Here is a 16,859-nt window from a genome sequence, read left to right on the forward strand (position 1 = left end):
CGGAGGGCGGGGCCCAGCGCTCCGGAGAGGGCTGGACCTCTGAGGCTCCTCCGGGCTCCCCGCGGCAGCCAATCAGCGTCCGGCGAGGCGCGGCCACTTCCTGGTGGGAAGGCAAGGCTGTCTGCGGAGCTCGCTGGTCCGAGTGTCCCGCATCGGCTGCGCGCGAGTCCCGAGCGGACGCAGCCAGCGCAGGCTTGGCGCCCGGTTCCCGTCTGCGTGTGGGGCTCCCGCGGCTGAGCCTGGCCGCTCCGCCTAGCGCCATGTCCAAGCCACCTCCCAAACCGGTCAAACCAGGTAAGAGCTGTGCGCGCTGCGAATGCGGGTCTCCAGGCTGCGGGACACCCGGTGCAGGAGTTCCCGGGGAGCACCCACCGGCTCTCTCCGCGCTCCTCGCCGAGACGTTCTAGCGATGTGGTGGCAGCACCTAGGTCGCGGCCACTTCCTCATAGTTCGGCGTGTCGATGTCAAGTTGGAGTTCTTGACCGGCCGGAGAACGGGAAGTGCGCTGCGGCTGGGTGGGGTTTGCGCCGGACAGCTGCGGAGTCCCGACCAGAGCGGGCCGGGGAACCGGGGTCTCCCGGGAGCTTTCAAGAGCTACACCCGCGCTTCTAGCGGGACACAGTCTGGACTGCGACCCTCTCTGCTCTTAGCCTTAGACAGTGCCACTCTGTCACGCGTCCTACCAGTGCTTTGCGTAGGGTGACTCTGGCGAACTAACTGGAGAGCACGAAGTTCCTCAAAGCAGTTTGCCTGACCACTCTCTGGTTCACTTTTTAAACGTTGTTCGGTCTTAGAGTGCTTTCTGTGACGGGGAGGAACGAGAACGTTTAAAGGGACGGCTGTGTTTCAGTTCAACTAAATAAATTCGTAGGAGCCTTCATTTGGGTAGGTAATTAGCAGGAATCATAGAAAATGGGAGATTAAGGACTGACGAATTCCCAGCCCCTTTCTACCATTCGCCTGCAACTTGGGTATTGCAAAAGCTGAAACTTGAGCCATTTACACCAATATTTATAGCAACTTAACGCTGCTTCAGTGATTTTTTTATTTTAACCCTTGAGGTTTTTTCCGTTTGTTTGTTTTTGCTTTGTTTTGTTTCGGTCAGTCACTCCTACTTAAATATTTTCCCAGTTTTCTTCCTTTACGGCAGTATCAAGCCCCTGAACTTAAAAATAATACACACACACATTTTGTGAACTAGGCATTCTCTGACGACTTAAATTTTGCAGGGCCCAGTGTGAAGGAAGTGGCTCAGACTGACTGGCTTTGGCCTGAGGAGAGTCTGGGCGGTGCTGGTGGAGGCTGCTTTCGATGTGAAATCTGAGAAGTTTGCAATTTGCAATTTAGATGCGGATGTATGAGGTGGCAGTTTTGTAAATTCAGATGTAAGTCAGGACCTCAAGTGTCCAACTAGGCTGAGTCCTTTGATAGCTGTAAACAAAGCACTTGATTTTGAAGAATGTGGTAAGAATCATTAGGTCATGAGATTCTTCATCCCTCCAGACACATTAAAAGTCAAATCTGTGAGTGCTGCAGGCACCACCTATCTTTGTGTACGTGCTTGTGAACTTGTGTATTCAGGCACCCTTGGGTGTGGCTTAGGACTCATCCTGTTACTAAGTGGAGATTTGCTCTGGGAACTAGTTTTGTTGTTTATGCCTGTGCCTTTTCCTCTCCAGCAAACCAGAAAACACATGGCTAAACATTTTCACTGTTTAGAAAGAGCTCTGCCTTCACTGAGATTTACAAGGAAGGCATAAATAAAGTTGCCGTGAGAATCAGTTTGTTGACCTAGTAACTTAACAATGAGAAATATTAGTGTCATAGGCCTGAAGGCTGTGTGCTGGCTTACTTGAAAACTGAAACCTTTATTGTCACACTGGCCTACATGTACTGTGTCCTAGGCACTGGTCTAGTTACCAGGACAGGTTTGAATTAATTTCTTCTCAACAACCCTATCAGGTCAGTAACATTTTTATTTCCATTGCCCATGGAGGGATGAAGGGAAAGCACGGAAGGTCAACTTATCTTGTGTCAGCAGTGGGGTGGTGGTGTTTGGAGAATGGAGGAGTGGGGCCCAGATAGTTTGATTCCAGGATTTGTGCCCCATGTGAGAAGCCCTGAGAATTTACAACGGGATAGGAATCTGAAAGAGCCGGATTGTTTTATGCACAGAAGTGCTGCATACCCCTAGCTAGTGACAGCAGGTGAACTGTCCTGTCTTTCCTGGTACTCTGGGCAATTCACAAGGTCACCAAAGAAGCCTGGCACTCATGAGGATATGTGTTAATTTCTCATTTATTGCTTTTTTTTAAATGCCCTCTCTCATCTCCAAAATATTTCTAAGAATTCAAATTATAAGAGAGAGTTGGGGGAGAGGAAAAAGAAAAAGGCTTGGGGTAGAGAAGGAAGAATAATAAGAAATGAGAAGAGAAGTAATCTGATAGGCATATAGGTCATAAGCTCCTGTAAAGTGACTGAACAAGGTCTGTCGTGTGAGTCTCAGCTTCATGCAGACAGAGAGGAGACCAAGGTAAGGTCTGTTGTGCTCAGGAAATTAACATGTGTTACTTATTCTGGGAAATAGTTACTTTAATGGCACTGAGATCTGAGACAAAATTTCCCGCAGAATCTTCCTGTGTCTGAGGGGATGTCTGTACAAGAAGCAGCAGAGGAGTGAACAACACGACCTCTAATTTAATGGGCCACACTGAAAAGACAGGAGCTAGATGAGGTGACAGAGGGACAGAACAGTTACCATAAGAGTCTAGAATCGTGTTTTACTTATTTTTTTCTGTTGCAATTTAAAAGATTAAGGAATTATTTTGGCCCACAGTTCAGGGGTATAGTCTACCACAGTAGGAATGTCCTGGAGGCGGGAGCTTGAGGCATCCTGCCACGTTGTATCTGCAAAGAGAGAAGGATGTAAGCTCCTGCTCAGATAGCATCCTTCTTCTTATCCACATGGAGTACCCAAACCCAGGGAATAATAGGCTTGTTTAGGATGAGTCTATAGACCTCAGTTAACCTAATCAAGATAATCCCTCCTAGGCACCCATTCTCCTCCTCCTCTTCCTCCTCCTCCTCATCCTCCTCTTCCTCCTCCTCTCTCCTCCTCCTCTTCTTCTCTCCTCCTCCTCTTCCTCTCTCCACCTCCTCTTCCTCTCTCCTCCTCCTCTTCTTCCACCTCCTCTTCCTCTCTCCTCCTCCTCTTCCTCTCTCCTCCCCCTCTTCTTCTCTCCTCCTCTTCCTCTCTCCTCCTTCTCTTCTTCCATCTCCAGTTTTGGTTTTATACACAGTATCCTTGCCTGTCCTGGACTCAATTTGTAGACCTGGCTGGCCTTGAACTCAGAGATCCATCTGCCTCTGCCTCCCAAATGCTGGGATTAAAGGTGAGCGCCACCACTGCTGGCTCCTCCCAGGCATTCTTTTTTTTTTTTTTTTTTTTTAATAAAATTCATATTACATCTCAATTGCTATCCTATCTCATGCATCCTCCCCTTCCTCCCTCCCTCCCGCTTTCACCCCATTCCACTTCCCTATGACTGTGACTGAGGGGGACCTCCTCCCCCTGAATATGATGCTGTGGTACCAAGTCTCTTCTTTTGGTAGTCTGCTATCCTTCCTCTGAGTGCCATCAGGCCTCCCCATATGGCCAAATATCTCCCAGGCATTCTTAAATGTCCTATGTGATTATTCTTAAATGTCCTATGTGATTCCATAGCCCAGGTCAGTGTCACAGCCCAGGTCACAGATACCAGGGGACATTAAACAACAATATGGGTTAATGGGTCTTTTCAGGCCAAACAGCCTGTACCCAGCAAGGGCCCATTCACTGGAGGAGGCTGCCCAGGCAAGTTCAGGTGGGATCCAGCAAGGAGAGAGAGTTCAGCCACTTTTTGTAGGGCAGGGTGGGGGGTGGCGTGGGAAGGATATTCCAGAGTTTGTCCTTCAGATATTTCCTTTGTTCTTTTCTGTTTTCTTTCTCTCTTTGCTTCTTTCTCTGTTTCTTTCTGTTTTGTTTTGTCTTTTCGAGACAAGGTTTCTCTGTGTAGCCTTGGCTGTCCTAGACTCACTTTGTAGACCAGGCTGGCCTCAAACTCACAACCATCTGCCTGCCTCTACGTCCCAAGTGTTGGGATTAAAGGCGTGTGTCACCATGCCCAGCCTCTTGTTTCTTTCTGTGACTAGCCCTAACTGATCTGGAATTTACTGTGTAGACCAAGCTTGCCTGGAACACTCTGATCTCAGTTTGCCTCTGCCTCCTGGGTGCTGGGATTAAAGGCTTTTGCCACCATCCCTGTTTTCTTGTTTAGGCTTTCCTTAATGTAGCTTGTATTTTAGACCCTGCACAGGGCATTGGGGGTTGCCAGGAACTATAAGATAAAGTTTCATCCTTACTTGTTTGGCCCTTACTTAGTTTATGTATATACAACTAGATGGCTGATTTTTACTTATTTAATTGTTTAATCTCATAATTTAAAAAAAAGCAAAATAAAGTATGTAGAGGGGTACATGTCTATAATCCTAGCGCTCAAGAGGCTGAAGTATGAGGAGCCTGGTTATGCAGCACCTACCTCAAAAAACAAAACAGAAATAATGAAATATCTTTCCTACTTTAGAATATTTGACAATTACAGATAATAAATAAATATATTAAAATCTAAAAACCATCCTTATCACCTAGAGTTAATCACTGTTTATATGAATAACCTCTCGTGTTTTATTCTCCACCCTCTGGAAATCAGTTTTATTATTTAAAAAAAAAAATTGAAGCAATTATCTTCAGAATTCTGTCCGAGAGTGTCAGACTGAGAGGTCTTGCTGTGGCCCGGGATATGTTTTCATTCTGTATTGTCTGTATTATGCTAGAAACATCATTCCAGTCACAATGTGTGCCTTGTGTGGCATTTTTATCCCTTGTGGGATCACTTATGGCCAGTGAAGGTTTGTGGATGAAACCCTCCCCTCCCCATTAGATATGTCACTGTGTGGAACATCCTGACCTTCAGATCCGTACAGCCTCTCAGTTTATGCAGACAGCTTTTATGTAGTTTACAGCCACCCTCAGGAGTCTTACACTGCAAGGAGGGTGGCTCTACCTGGCTTGTCAGTGTACAGGACAGAATTCTGTTCTCACACACACCGTTTGGGAAATTTGATGGGCCGTGGGATAATAAATGCCCTGAATGCCATATGAACCTGGAGACCATTTCCTATTGGACAGAGGTGGTGACAGTGCACTATAGTTGGAAACTTGATGTCTGACCTTGACCATCTCCTTCCAATGGGGTATTGATTTTGGGGATGAGTGGAAAACAGCATAAATATTTCATGTGTCTTGTGAAAATAAATCTGGAACTTAGGAGAAACCAGTCAGTGTTCTGGGTTCTTTTGTTATTCACAGTAAAAACACAACAAGCATTGGATGTATGCCTTTCAATAAAACTTGAGAGGAAAAGAGTCTCTGTCTAAATTGGTCTCAATTATTTTGTAATCCATCCTTGCGTAAATCACAAATCAGTGGTGAGAATGACCGCTTGGCTTTCAGATGTACACAGGGACACTTATCTCTTATAGATGTGATGTGTGACTTTATACAATGGCTGAGTCAAGTCCGAGGGAAAACTTTTTTTATTTTTTATTTTTTTATTTTTCCCCGAGACAGGATCTCTCTGTGTTAGCCTTGGCTGTCCTGGACTGGCTTTGTAGACCAGGCTGGCCTCGAACTCACAGTGATCCGCCTGCATCTGCCTCTGCCTCTGAGCGCTGGGATTAAGGGTGTGCACCACCATGCCTGGCCCTGGATGATGATGATGATGATGATGATGGTAGAGATGGGAAAAATTAATGGTTAGTTGGTTCCACATGTCACAGACTCTGCCCTCTATCTCCTGTCTTTATCCTGACGTCCCTGTGAAGTCGGATTAGCTCCTTGTTTTGCCCGGGGTAAGTAAGCTACTTGATGCCTTGAAGCTAGTTGTGAATGGTGTGGCTTGGAAATGGAGCTCAGGCTTTAACTTGGACTTGTGCCGCGCACGTGCGCGCGCGCGCGCGCGTGTGTGTGTGTGTGTGTGTGTGTGTGAGATCTCCACATAGCTGTGGAGATTGGAGGGCAGCTTGCTGAAGTGTGTTCTCTCTTCTACACTGTAGATCCCAGAGACAGCTTGTTAGGTTTGGCTGCAGGTACCTCAACCCACTGAGCTAACTTCTGGCTCAAATTAGAGGGATTTGGAGAAAAATGTACAAATTAGTACCCAAAAAGCCTGGGTTTCTTTTAAAGTTCTGCATCATATGTGCAAACGAATGCACATTTAGATTGTTTCCAGTCTTTTGCTATAGCAGTGTCAGAACAGATAGTGTAGTTTTGAAAATCAGTAGGGCATAGTCCTGCAGTGGAATTTGTGTATCAGAAGGTGGGTGCGCTGGCCTTTTCAGAGACTTTTCAAGTCCATCATATCAGTTCACCCAGCCAAAGCAGGAAAAAAAAAAACCTAATACATTTGCCTTGGATACTATCACATATGACCAGAGGGCTGGAGGCACAGGGCATAGAGCTTAGGGCAGTTGAGAGGATGTCACAGAAGAGAGGTGATACAAGAAGCCGAGAGCTGAGTAAGGGTTTGCAGGGGTGGGAAGGGGCAAGCCATTTGAAGCACTGAGGAAGCAATCCATCTCACTATGCACACTTGACTGACCACAGGTACCAATTTTTTCTAAGAATCCAGGGGATCTTGGTGCACATATGGAACTGCAAAGTGTGTGTGTGTGTGTGTGTGTGTGTGTGTGTGTGTTGTGTTGAATTAAAGAGAAAGCCAAGACATCATTTGCCTAGTTTTTGAAAAATGCTTCTTTTGCATGCAGAAAGTGAGAGCTGAAGTGTTCACAGTCTAATCCTCCATGCAGGCGCACCTGAGGTTGTGGTTTTGTGTATTGGTAGGCTGTTGCTGTTGAGCTTATAGCTGTAGTTAAAGAGTATTAGTACTTAAAATAGATAAAACTAGTTACTTGGTGATTAATGTCACCTCTTCCTCCTCCCTTTTTTTTTTTTAGACAAGGTTTCTCTGTGTAGTCTTGGCTGTCCTGGACTCACTTTGTAGACCAGGCTGGCCTTGAACTCTGAGAGATCTGCCTGCCTCTGTCTCCTGAGTGCTGGAATTACTGACAGGTGTGCACCACCATGCCCTGCTTGGCATGGGATTCTAAAACTGTATTATCCCTAGGACTTTGAAGAGCTACTTTGGTTTTATATTCTTGGGATTCATGAAGCACTTGGAGTCTGCCTTTTCTCTCTTCATTTCATGGGAGCTTGTGAGCAGTTTGAATTCACACTAAGGAAGATTCATGATCAGTGGCATTGGAACCCACCCAGAGGGATTCAACTCTGGCCCCTTACAAGAATAAGAAAGAGCATCCAGGACCTAAGTCACTCCTGTGAGACAAGAGCTATCTTCAGCATAGGGTTAATCTGGAAAGGCCGTGTGTCTTCTTGAGACTTGCCCGAGCAAACACTGCACTTCCTGGGAGATGCTTCCACACCCTGACCCTCTGAATACAGGTGAGGGCCTCAGGTGAGACTCAGTTGATGGGTGTTTTTGACTCTGGAAGTCTGGAAGATTCCTGTGTCTGGTCTTTGCTTACAGTCCAGACTCTGACACTTATCTTTCTATCCTGCTTGCTTACCGAAGTTGCCGGGGTTTTCTAGAGCAACACTCTTTAGCTGTTTGGGGGGTCTACTGTTGTGATGAATCAGCAAAGTGCCATCTTGATGGCCCTCCTGGAAGACCTCAACTGGAGACATTCTCATAGATTGTTCTGGTAAAGACACTGGCTTTGAAACATTGCAACAGAAATCATTCCCTTCCAACCTCATAGATCAAACATATACCAAATTTGAGGTAGTTCCCAGCCTTAGTTTCCTGTTGGGGAGGAAAGCTGCCTCTTCTATCACATCTGCATTTAGGGTCTAAATCCAAGTCACCAGCTGAGCTGTGTACCAGGATCTGGCCCTAACATAAGCTGCATTCTAAAGTAGGAGCTGCGGGCTGGAGAGATGGCTGCTCTTCCAGAGGCCCTGAGTCCAATTCCCAGCAACCTCACTGTGGCTCACAACGATCTATAATGAGATCTGATGCCCTCTTCTGCCAAGCAGGTGTACATACAGACAGAGCACTGTATACGTAATAAATAAATAAATCTGCTGCTGTGGCAACTGCTGCCATCCTCTTTCTGAGATCCCCTCCCATCCCGTTGGGCTTGTAGTTCTTACTGAATACCTTTTTTCTCCTCTTGGAGGGCCAAGTCTGTACTTGAGTATTGAGGCTCAGGGGTTCTTTGGGGACCTTTGGTCCCTAGGACTTGATTTTGCTCCTTGAGAGCTCTGTTTTCTATAACAAGCCCACTTGCTGGTTGGCTGGGGTCTCTGATGTCAGGACACCTGTTCTGGCACTCCCTTTTGACTGGAGTCTAGATCCCCTATGCTCCATCATCTTAGGCATGGCCAGTGTCCTTGGGCATGATAGACATCTTAAGGCACCAGGACCACAGGCCTGGGAGCCTCACCATAGTGGTTTGCTTAGGACTATTGCAGTCTTCCTCGTTCTCACAACAGTTAGAACTTGGTTTCCATTTTTTCCCTGTCCATGCACGCTGAGGATGAATTCACTGCTTTGTCTGACGGGTGAATGCACCCTCAGTGTTAACCCAATCACTGAGCTGTTGTGGTTCCCATCTTTCCCGTCTCCAAAATACTTACATTATAATGTAAGGCAAGGGTCTGGGATGTAGCTCAGTTAGTATAATGCTTGCTGAGTGTGCACAAGGACCTGAGTTCAGTCCCCTGTGTCGTGTAAACCAGGCATGATGGTGGGTATCCTGTAACCCCCGCACTCCTGAGGTAGAGGGAGGAGGATTAGAAATTCAAGTCCAGATTTGCCTACATAGCAGGTTTGGGGCCAGCCTGGGCTATATGAGACTCTGCCTCAAAACAAACAAAAGATACATACGGTATATACAGTAAGTAGCTACCTATATACAGGAAGTAAGAAACAAGCTTCTGGGAAGGAACTCTGAATAGCGAATGACTCTGTAATAACAGAATTTGGATATAATGACCACCTCAGAGTGGCCATTAGAGGCCCATGCTGTGCAGTGCAGAAGAGGAGGCCAGTTATGAAAATGAAAAGTAAAACCCAGCTTTGAGATGAAGTTCTGGCCCCGAGTGTCCAGTATACTTGCTAGGTGACCTTCGTGAGTCATTAGCCACCACTCTGGGCGTCAGTTTCGTCATCATGTCTCAAGTCTGATTCCACGTTTACTTCATCGCTTTGGAATGGCCTTTTATATAATTTTATATAATTTTTCACATTTCTGAATAATCCCACCCACACTGCCTCCGGAGCTTTTAGTTACTTGTAAAAGCACTACCTACCCCTAGCCGTGCCTCGTGCCCCATGCCATATGGATCCACATTCATGGAGAAATGGAACACTCCAGGTCAGATTTCTATGACTGTGAGAGTGGAGAGGATGGCCTGAGGACCAGGGTGGGGTCCAGGGTATTGATAATTAGATCTGATCCCATTTCATTTAGTCTCTGCCCTTGCAGGGTAGTGTTTTGTTTACAACTAACTGGGGAAAGAACATTGGGAGCCTGGCAGGTTGGGGCAGGAGCACCATATGCACGGATCCTAACGAGACTATTGTAAGATGTGACCATACACACATGGCTGCCAGGACAGGTTAGAAATTTTTTATTTTTTTACTTATTTATTAAGCTGATATTTTTATGATTTGAGAAATTGTACAAAGTATTTTGATCATGTTCCTACTTGTCTCCCAGCACATTCCTCATCCTCCCCCCTCCCTTTTTTTTTTTTTGGTTTTTTGAGACAAGGTTTCTCTGTAGCCTTGGCTGTCCTAGACTTGCTTGTAGACTAGGCTGGCCTTGAACTCACAGCGATCCATCTGCCTCTGCCTCCAGAGTGCTGGGATTAAAGGTGTGTGCTACCATGCCCGGCTCTTCCTTTTTTTTTTTTTTTTTTTTTTTTTTAAATAACCACTGAATCGAGTTTATGCTGCCTATATTATATATTCATGGCTTTAGGGCCATTCTCTAGAACATGGTCAATCTAGCAGAAGCCTGGCTCTCTCTCTCTCAGAGTTGATCAACCCATACAGGATTTTATGTTTAAAGAATGCTAGCTCTGGATGTGAATTCTAGGAACAGGACTTGTAGTTTTTAGAAACTCATTTCCTGTGTAAAATATTCTTGGAGCTCACCTTTCTGGGGCACTCCCGTCTTGTCTTTTGATCTCGTTTTCAGTGTGAGGGTCTTATACTCTGGGTTCAAGGTTGGACCTTGCTTTCTAGGAATTGTGGTGTTTGATTCTCCGCAGGAGGGTTTTCACTGCTGCTCCTTAACCAGAGGATGAGATCTTCCCCTAAGACAATGACTGTCCATGGGTTACTCTGCATCCTATGTATAGGCCACTAGGAAACTAAAAGCCTCTTTTCCCCCCACTCTTAAATAATGCTTATGACTGGGGTTAAAGGGATTAACTCAGGAATTTACAATTATTGTGATAGAAACAAGTTACATTGTGATAGCTTTAGGATGAAAAAAATTCTATTTATAGGAGATTATAATACTTTGAATATCAATTTGTGGGACAGATGGTGAGAGATGGTCGGCTGCAGGTGTATGTGGACAGTGTGGATAGAGGAGAGTGAATTCTGTGGTTATCTCAGAGCCTACAGATCAGGGGACCACAGCAAGTGGCATAAGTGGACAGGGCCACAGCCCTGAGGGTTCGTGTTCTTCCTTTTTCTGCCCCAGCCACTGCATTCCCATAATACCACGGAATCTAGGCTTGGGAGGGAACCAGGCCATCCCTAGAGTTTAAGGGACGATTCCACAGTCTCCTCCCACTCATGTTACCACACTCATGAATATGTGAAATGAAGTTCTGGGTACCCTCAATGCAAATGGATTTTTAAAGCTATCATGAGCCTAGTATGGCCTCAGAGGTGGGCGGGACCTTGGCCTTACAGTGTCCTGGAGGTGAGGTACTGATTTGTGATCTTCAGGGGTTGCCACCTCCCTTGCCAAGTGCCGTGAGAGAAATGGGGGTTTCTACTCAAACAGTCCTGTAATTTACCCTGTTCTAATTATGGCCTCAGAAAACCACATCTTTTAGTTTATCTAGTCCTGTTCTCTGAGGAAGTTCTAGAGGCCTCTGCTCCCTTTGGACTCTTCCATCTTCTTAAATCTGAGGTGATTTGGGGAAACACCGTGGTCTTTGACCCAGTAAAGGTCGCCTCTGGCCCTGTGGGAGCCTCTTGGACCTGCTGGGGCTTTCCAGACCTCGTATTTCTGTCAAGCCCTTCCTCTCCATAAAAGGGTGTCAGCTTTGAGGACCAGGGCTCACCACCTGGGTGTCTGCTGCTAGGTGGCCAAGGTTGAGGAGATGGAGACTCCAGACTAGGCCTGGAGTGGGAGCGCAGGAGAAGCACACTGTGCCACATTTCCATGGCCACCATCTATCCCTGCCCCTCCCCTGACAGGCATGGTGCAGACCTCTGAGGTAATGCTGCTGTGTTTGAGAGAGGATGCTCTGAGGGAGGAGTCTCTAGCTGAAAGCTGGGTGACTCTTTGAGATTTTTTTTTTTATGGTCTCTTGGGTGTGCTGTGGAGAAAAAAAAATCTAATCTTATAATTTTCGGAAAAGGAAGGGGTCAGTTTTCAAAGGAATTGCTTGTTGATTTTTTCCCCCTGCTCTTTTTCTCATGATTTTTACATTTTGCACATGCCCATGTTTTGTTTGTCATACCAGAGTTTGAGTGTTAACTCTCTGCTACAAACTTGGCTACTCTTAGGTATAATATCCTGTTCTCCTTGAGTGCGGGGGCCTGAGGTGACATCAGTGTGGCCTCTGGTGAGTCTCTGTGTCTCTTGCACACATTGATATATGAAATGATCTGACCTAATACGGACCTCCCAGTAGTAAGGCAGAATGTCTATAATTAGTTATGACTGGTATACAGAAAGGGCAAAAACAGGGGAGTGGATTCTTCAGGGAGAGGAGAGAAAATAGGAACAAAAATATTGGAGTGAATCCCTGAAAGGAAAGTTAAAAAAAAAAATTGTCTTTTGTTTTGTGAAAACTGTGTGTGTTTCTTGTGAACTACATTTCTTTTTGTGAGTCTTCTTGAAGGACTTGAAAGTGCACACAGGCCTACCCATGTGAGTGTTTTAGCTTTCTAGGAGAGTTGGTTATGCTTGCCTTCTTCTCTGCTAATATGGAATTTATATGCAATTCTCAGCCTGGAAATAATATGGAAAATGGCTGAAGGCTAAAGTGTGGACCCCTCTCCCGCCCCTCTGATCTTGAGGAAGCCCTAGCACTCATTCATGCCCCAGGCCTGATCTCTCACTCTTCTTACCATCCTCTGCCTCAGACACAATGACCTAGTGGACATCCCCAAAATGTACTTCCTGCCCTCCAGCCCCTGCATGGATATATCTTTCTAAGTCAAAATAGGTGTTGCCTCCTGTAACTGTACTGATCTCAGTGTTCACCATGCTATTTTGTGAGTGTCTTTGCCATGCTAGGTGTTTAATTGTCTGCCATTTCTTTTCATGACTATTTTACGGAGAAAAGGGGGAACCAAAGGGACCCCTATTAGTGAACCCTGATAAATGCATATGTCTTCCAAGTTGTCCTTCAGTAGGACATTAATAAAGAACATATTTTCTTATAATACCTCTTCACTCTTGACAGTTCATAACATAAAGGAAATAGCCATGACTTTAATTCTGCTACTTAGGGAAATAGCATTCTGTTTTCCTGTAGTTTATTTCTTTATGCTTATGTTGTTGTACATAGCTAGTTGTCTGAATTTCACAGCCAGTCTCTTAAGTAATAGCAAAACATATGTCTTTTCCCCCAAAGCTATATTTCTGAAACATTACTGATCCTGGGGCCTTGCATAAAGGAGAAAGTGCTCTACTACTGATCCACATCCCCAGCCTTAGAGTTACTTTTTACCTTGAGACAAGCTCCCACTCAGTTGTCCCTGCCTGGAGTATTTGCCCTGCTGCCTGGTGGCTTTGGACTTGGGATCATCCTTCTTGAACCTTCCGCGCACCTGGGGTTACAGGCTGGTGTCTAGCTCAAAACCAAATTTTAAAGAAGATGATAAAACTTTAAAAGTAACCTATATTCTAGAACTGTGTAAATGTACATATTAATGAATGTTTTTAGCTATGAATAATTCTATATTTATGTTCCTAAATATGTTTTAAAAGTACAAATTTAAACTCATCTAACTCTCAAGCCAAGGGATGCAATATATGTTCTGTTCCCTTAATAAAAGCATTGAGATTTTTGCTAGGATATTGTATGTAATGCATTCCTAATATACAAGACTAGAAATTTGATAATACTGCTTTCTTCGGTGACAACAAAGACATATGAAGGAGAGATAAACATGTTTTTTGTTTAGGTCACATGTGGAGGATGAGGAAAAGACTTGTGAGAGAGCAGATGATGTTTATCCCCTTAGAACTCGAACCACCATGTGGGGGAGATTGGTTATTAACCAGCTAAAAAACATCCTTGAGCAAATTCTGAGAGGAGGTGTAAATGTGAACCAAAAACAAAAGGCGGGGCCTTTGGAGACTTGGGATAGTTTTGGCTGTTCCTTTGCTCCACTTCTAGACGCTCCTAGAGAGAATTGCTCGAGGGAAGGCTTGGGGGCTCCGGGCTCTGGCTGAGGTTCCGGGTTCTTGTTGCTCCAGGTTCCAACAGAAGAAATCCTGCTGATTACACCAGGAGAATTGTTCCTTGGAACTGATATGCTTACGGTTTCATTATTGTATTCTTTAATCTTCTTTTCCTGTTGTTTAGGTTAGTCGGCTTATAAGTGAGGTACTCTCGGTTAATAAGTTCGTAATAAAATATATTTGCCAAGAAAATTGGGCCTACAGACATATGCAATAAGCCCTAAGTAATGTCCACACACACACAATGATGGTTAACGCGGACACATATGTGTCAGAAGGTGTACCTGCTACTTTATATATATTAATGTTTTCACTCTCAGGAACCTGTGCTGAAAGCTGGCTTCTCTGAGGAGTGTCCAGTGCTGAAAGCTTGGGTTCTTTGTCATGACCTCAGTGGTCTAGGCTAAGCCTCGTGAACCCATGGCCCTAGGGAAGCTTCTTCCTGGTTCTGTGTACTCACCCACACCAGGGTCTTCCCATCCATAATTGCAGCGTCCTCGTCTGTAAAATATGCTTACTAAAGGATTTGAATTGTTTCAAGGATTCGGTGATGACTGCAAGTTAATGCTTTGCATGGTTCTTGGCCCATGGTAAATAAATGTCTTGTAAATGAGATTTTAGAAGGGTCATTTAGTTTTTGATGAATGGTTTTAGTGTTGGGGAATTTCCTCTCTCTGGTCTTGGATATGTAGAGGTATTTACCCAGCTAATGGTCTCATATAGGAGGAAGCTGAGCCCAGCCTCCTTTGGGGTCTTTGTAGGGCACGTGGGCTGCAGCTCCCCTTGCTCTGCCATAATGTGCCTTTGTCTCACTTGTTACTTTCAGAAGGGGCACAGGATAAGGGCTTTTCTGCACAGGAACACATACTGAATGTTTCAGGCTTGGTGGGCTGCGTGAAGTCTGCAGTGACTCTGCATGTAGTGACAGAGCAACCCGGACAGTATGCAAATGGACAACTGTCTGCACTTCTGGACACTGATTTGAAGTCAGCTCGTTTTCATGCATTGGGAAGTACTGTTAAAACTGTAAAGCCACTTAGGTCATGGATCATATTTTAAAAACTAGGCATTATTGTCTGTTGTCAGTCACCTGGCTTCTGCCTTTCGCAGAAGATGGTCCATATAAGTCTCTGAACTGAAATAATTTTCTTCCACTTTTCACCAGTCTCTTCAAACTATTGAGGAGTGTTGAGCAGTCATTGTTCCCTTACTCTGTTATGTAGTCACCCAGGGCATAGTCAGCAAAGAACCTGCCATTTGGAAGTTTGGCTGCTGTTCTTTGGAACATTTATGTCGTATGTGGAAGAAATGCAAGGAGCCTGCCTGTATGATCTTCCAAGAAGTGAAAGTGGCTAAGCTTGCTGAAAGGCACTGCGGAGTAGAAGCAAATGAAACAAAAAACGGACTAGAGAGGCACACTGTTAATAAACAGGACCCTCTTGTCAGGATAAGACTGGCTACTTTGTAAGGAGCCCGCCATCCCTACAGCTGGAGATAATACTGCAAAGGCTGCTGTCTTCCCTGCTCCTCCTTTCTGGACTGGATAGGGAGGGAGCAGAGAAGGGGTCATGTTGGAATAAGAGGGGAAAAAAGCAGTGCTCATAATCACTTCTATTAAATATACAGATTGGTTTGCTGGAACCCAACCATATGAGTATGTGGGACGGGATGTATTCTTCACGTCCATGGCTCCTGCTCATTGCTGTGCTTTAAGCCACACTGATTTTTCTGTCCAAAGATTATAGTCTACTTTTATTTTTGAAGCAGTGGGCTTTTGTGGAATGAAACACATGGAAATCCAAGCCAAGAAATGTGTTCTGAGACAATCTTTCACTGAGGCCGTTGGAGTCCACAAAGCCCCAGGGAGGCCTGTGTTAGGCCCACAGAGCACAGCTGTTTCCTTTCACCTCAGGAGCGGAAAGATGGCTTTGGGTCTTGGCTACCATCCCTTAGACTCCTCTGTTTCATTTCTGAGCAGGACCATCCTGTTTCAGGCGCTGTAGAGACAGCTTAGGAGTTAAGAGTGCTTGCTCTGGCAGGCGACCCAGTTGCGGTTCCCAGCACCTATGTAGGGACAGCTTGTGACTGTAACTCTAGCCCCGGGGAATCTAATGTCCTCTTCTGGCTCCCTAGGATCCTTGCACTCATGTGTTGTACATACCCACACACAGACATAAAGCATGTGTAATCAAAAATTAAACACAAAAATAACCATCCTGTTTGATCATGCATGGATGATATAATACATGTGCCTGGTAGAAAACATTAATGCTTTCACTTACTCTGAGAATATTTTAAGATAGCGACACTTTTTTTGTACCTGTAAAGTATGGTATAAGATTAATATTGTTACAAGATGTGCAGGGATAAAGATAGAGCAGAGATTAAGGGAAGGTCCAATGAATCCCTGGCCACACCATGAGAGAGAGCTAACCCCTGACACTATTAATGACACTCTGCTATGCTGTCCTCTGACAGGCTTCTGCCGGCAAAGAATCAACAGATGCTAAGACTCATAGCCAAACACTTGACGGAGGGCAGGGAGCCTTCTAGAAGAGTTGGGGGAAGGATAGAAGGACTGGGAGGGGATAGGAACTCCATGAGAAGACCAACAGCCAACTAACCTCGACCAAGGGGGGCTTGCAGGTACTGAAGCACCAACCAAGGACCGTGCATGAACTGATTGGACCTAGGCCCCCTACACATATGTACAGCAGCTTGGTGTTCATGTGGGTTTCCTAGTAAGGGGAGCAGCAGCTGTCTCTGGCATGGACTCTGTTGCATGCTTTTGGACCACTTCCTTCTGCAGGGCTGCCTTGCCAGGCCATCGTGCAAGAGGACATGCTCAGTCCTGGTGCATCTTGATGTGCAGGGAGCGGTGGGGGCTCCCCTTTTCTGAGGAGTAGGGGAGGGGGATAGGTAGAAGAGGGAGGGAGGGTGAGGCTGGGATGAGGGGAGGGAGGGAGCTACAATTGGGATGTAAAGTGAATAAATAAATTAATTAGAAGAATAATACTGCTTTCATTCTTTTAGGCAAATGTGAAAAATAAATGTATATACTAAGATTATGTTTT

At 45.3% G+C, this 16,859-nt stretch overlaps 1 protein-coding gene across 1 annotated transcript in view; it reads left to right on the forward strand.

Annotated features, from left to right (window-relative positions):
• Nucleotides 1–105: 105 nt before the first annotated feature.
• The window catches only part of OSTF1 (osteoclast stimulating factor 1), a 52,556-nt gene continuing 35,802 nt past the window's right edge, over nucleotides 106–16,859 (forward strand). The window contains exon 1 of the mRNA XM_084771753.1: nucleotides 106–294. Coding sequence (XP_084627879.1) covers nucleotides 261–294 — 34 coding nt within the window. The 5' untranslated portion in view covers nucleotides 106–260. The remainder of the gene's footprint in view (nucleotides 295–16,859) is intronic.

The sequence above is a fragment of the Acomys minous genome, assembly GCF_964271855.1.
Source record: "Acomys minous genome assembly, chromosome: 2".
NCBI lineage: Eukaryota > Metazoa > Chordata > Mammalia > Rodentia > Muridae > Acomys > Acomys minous.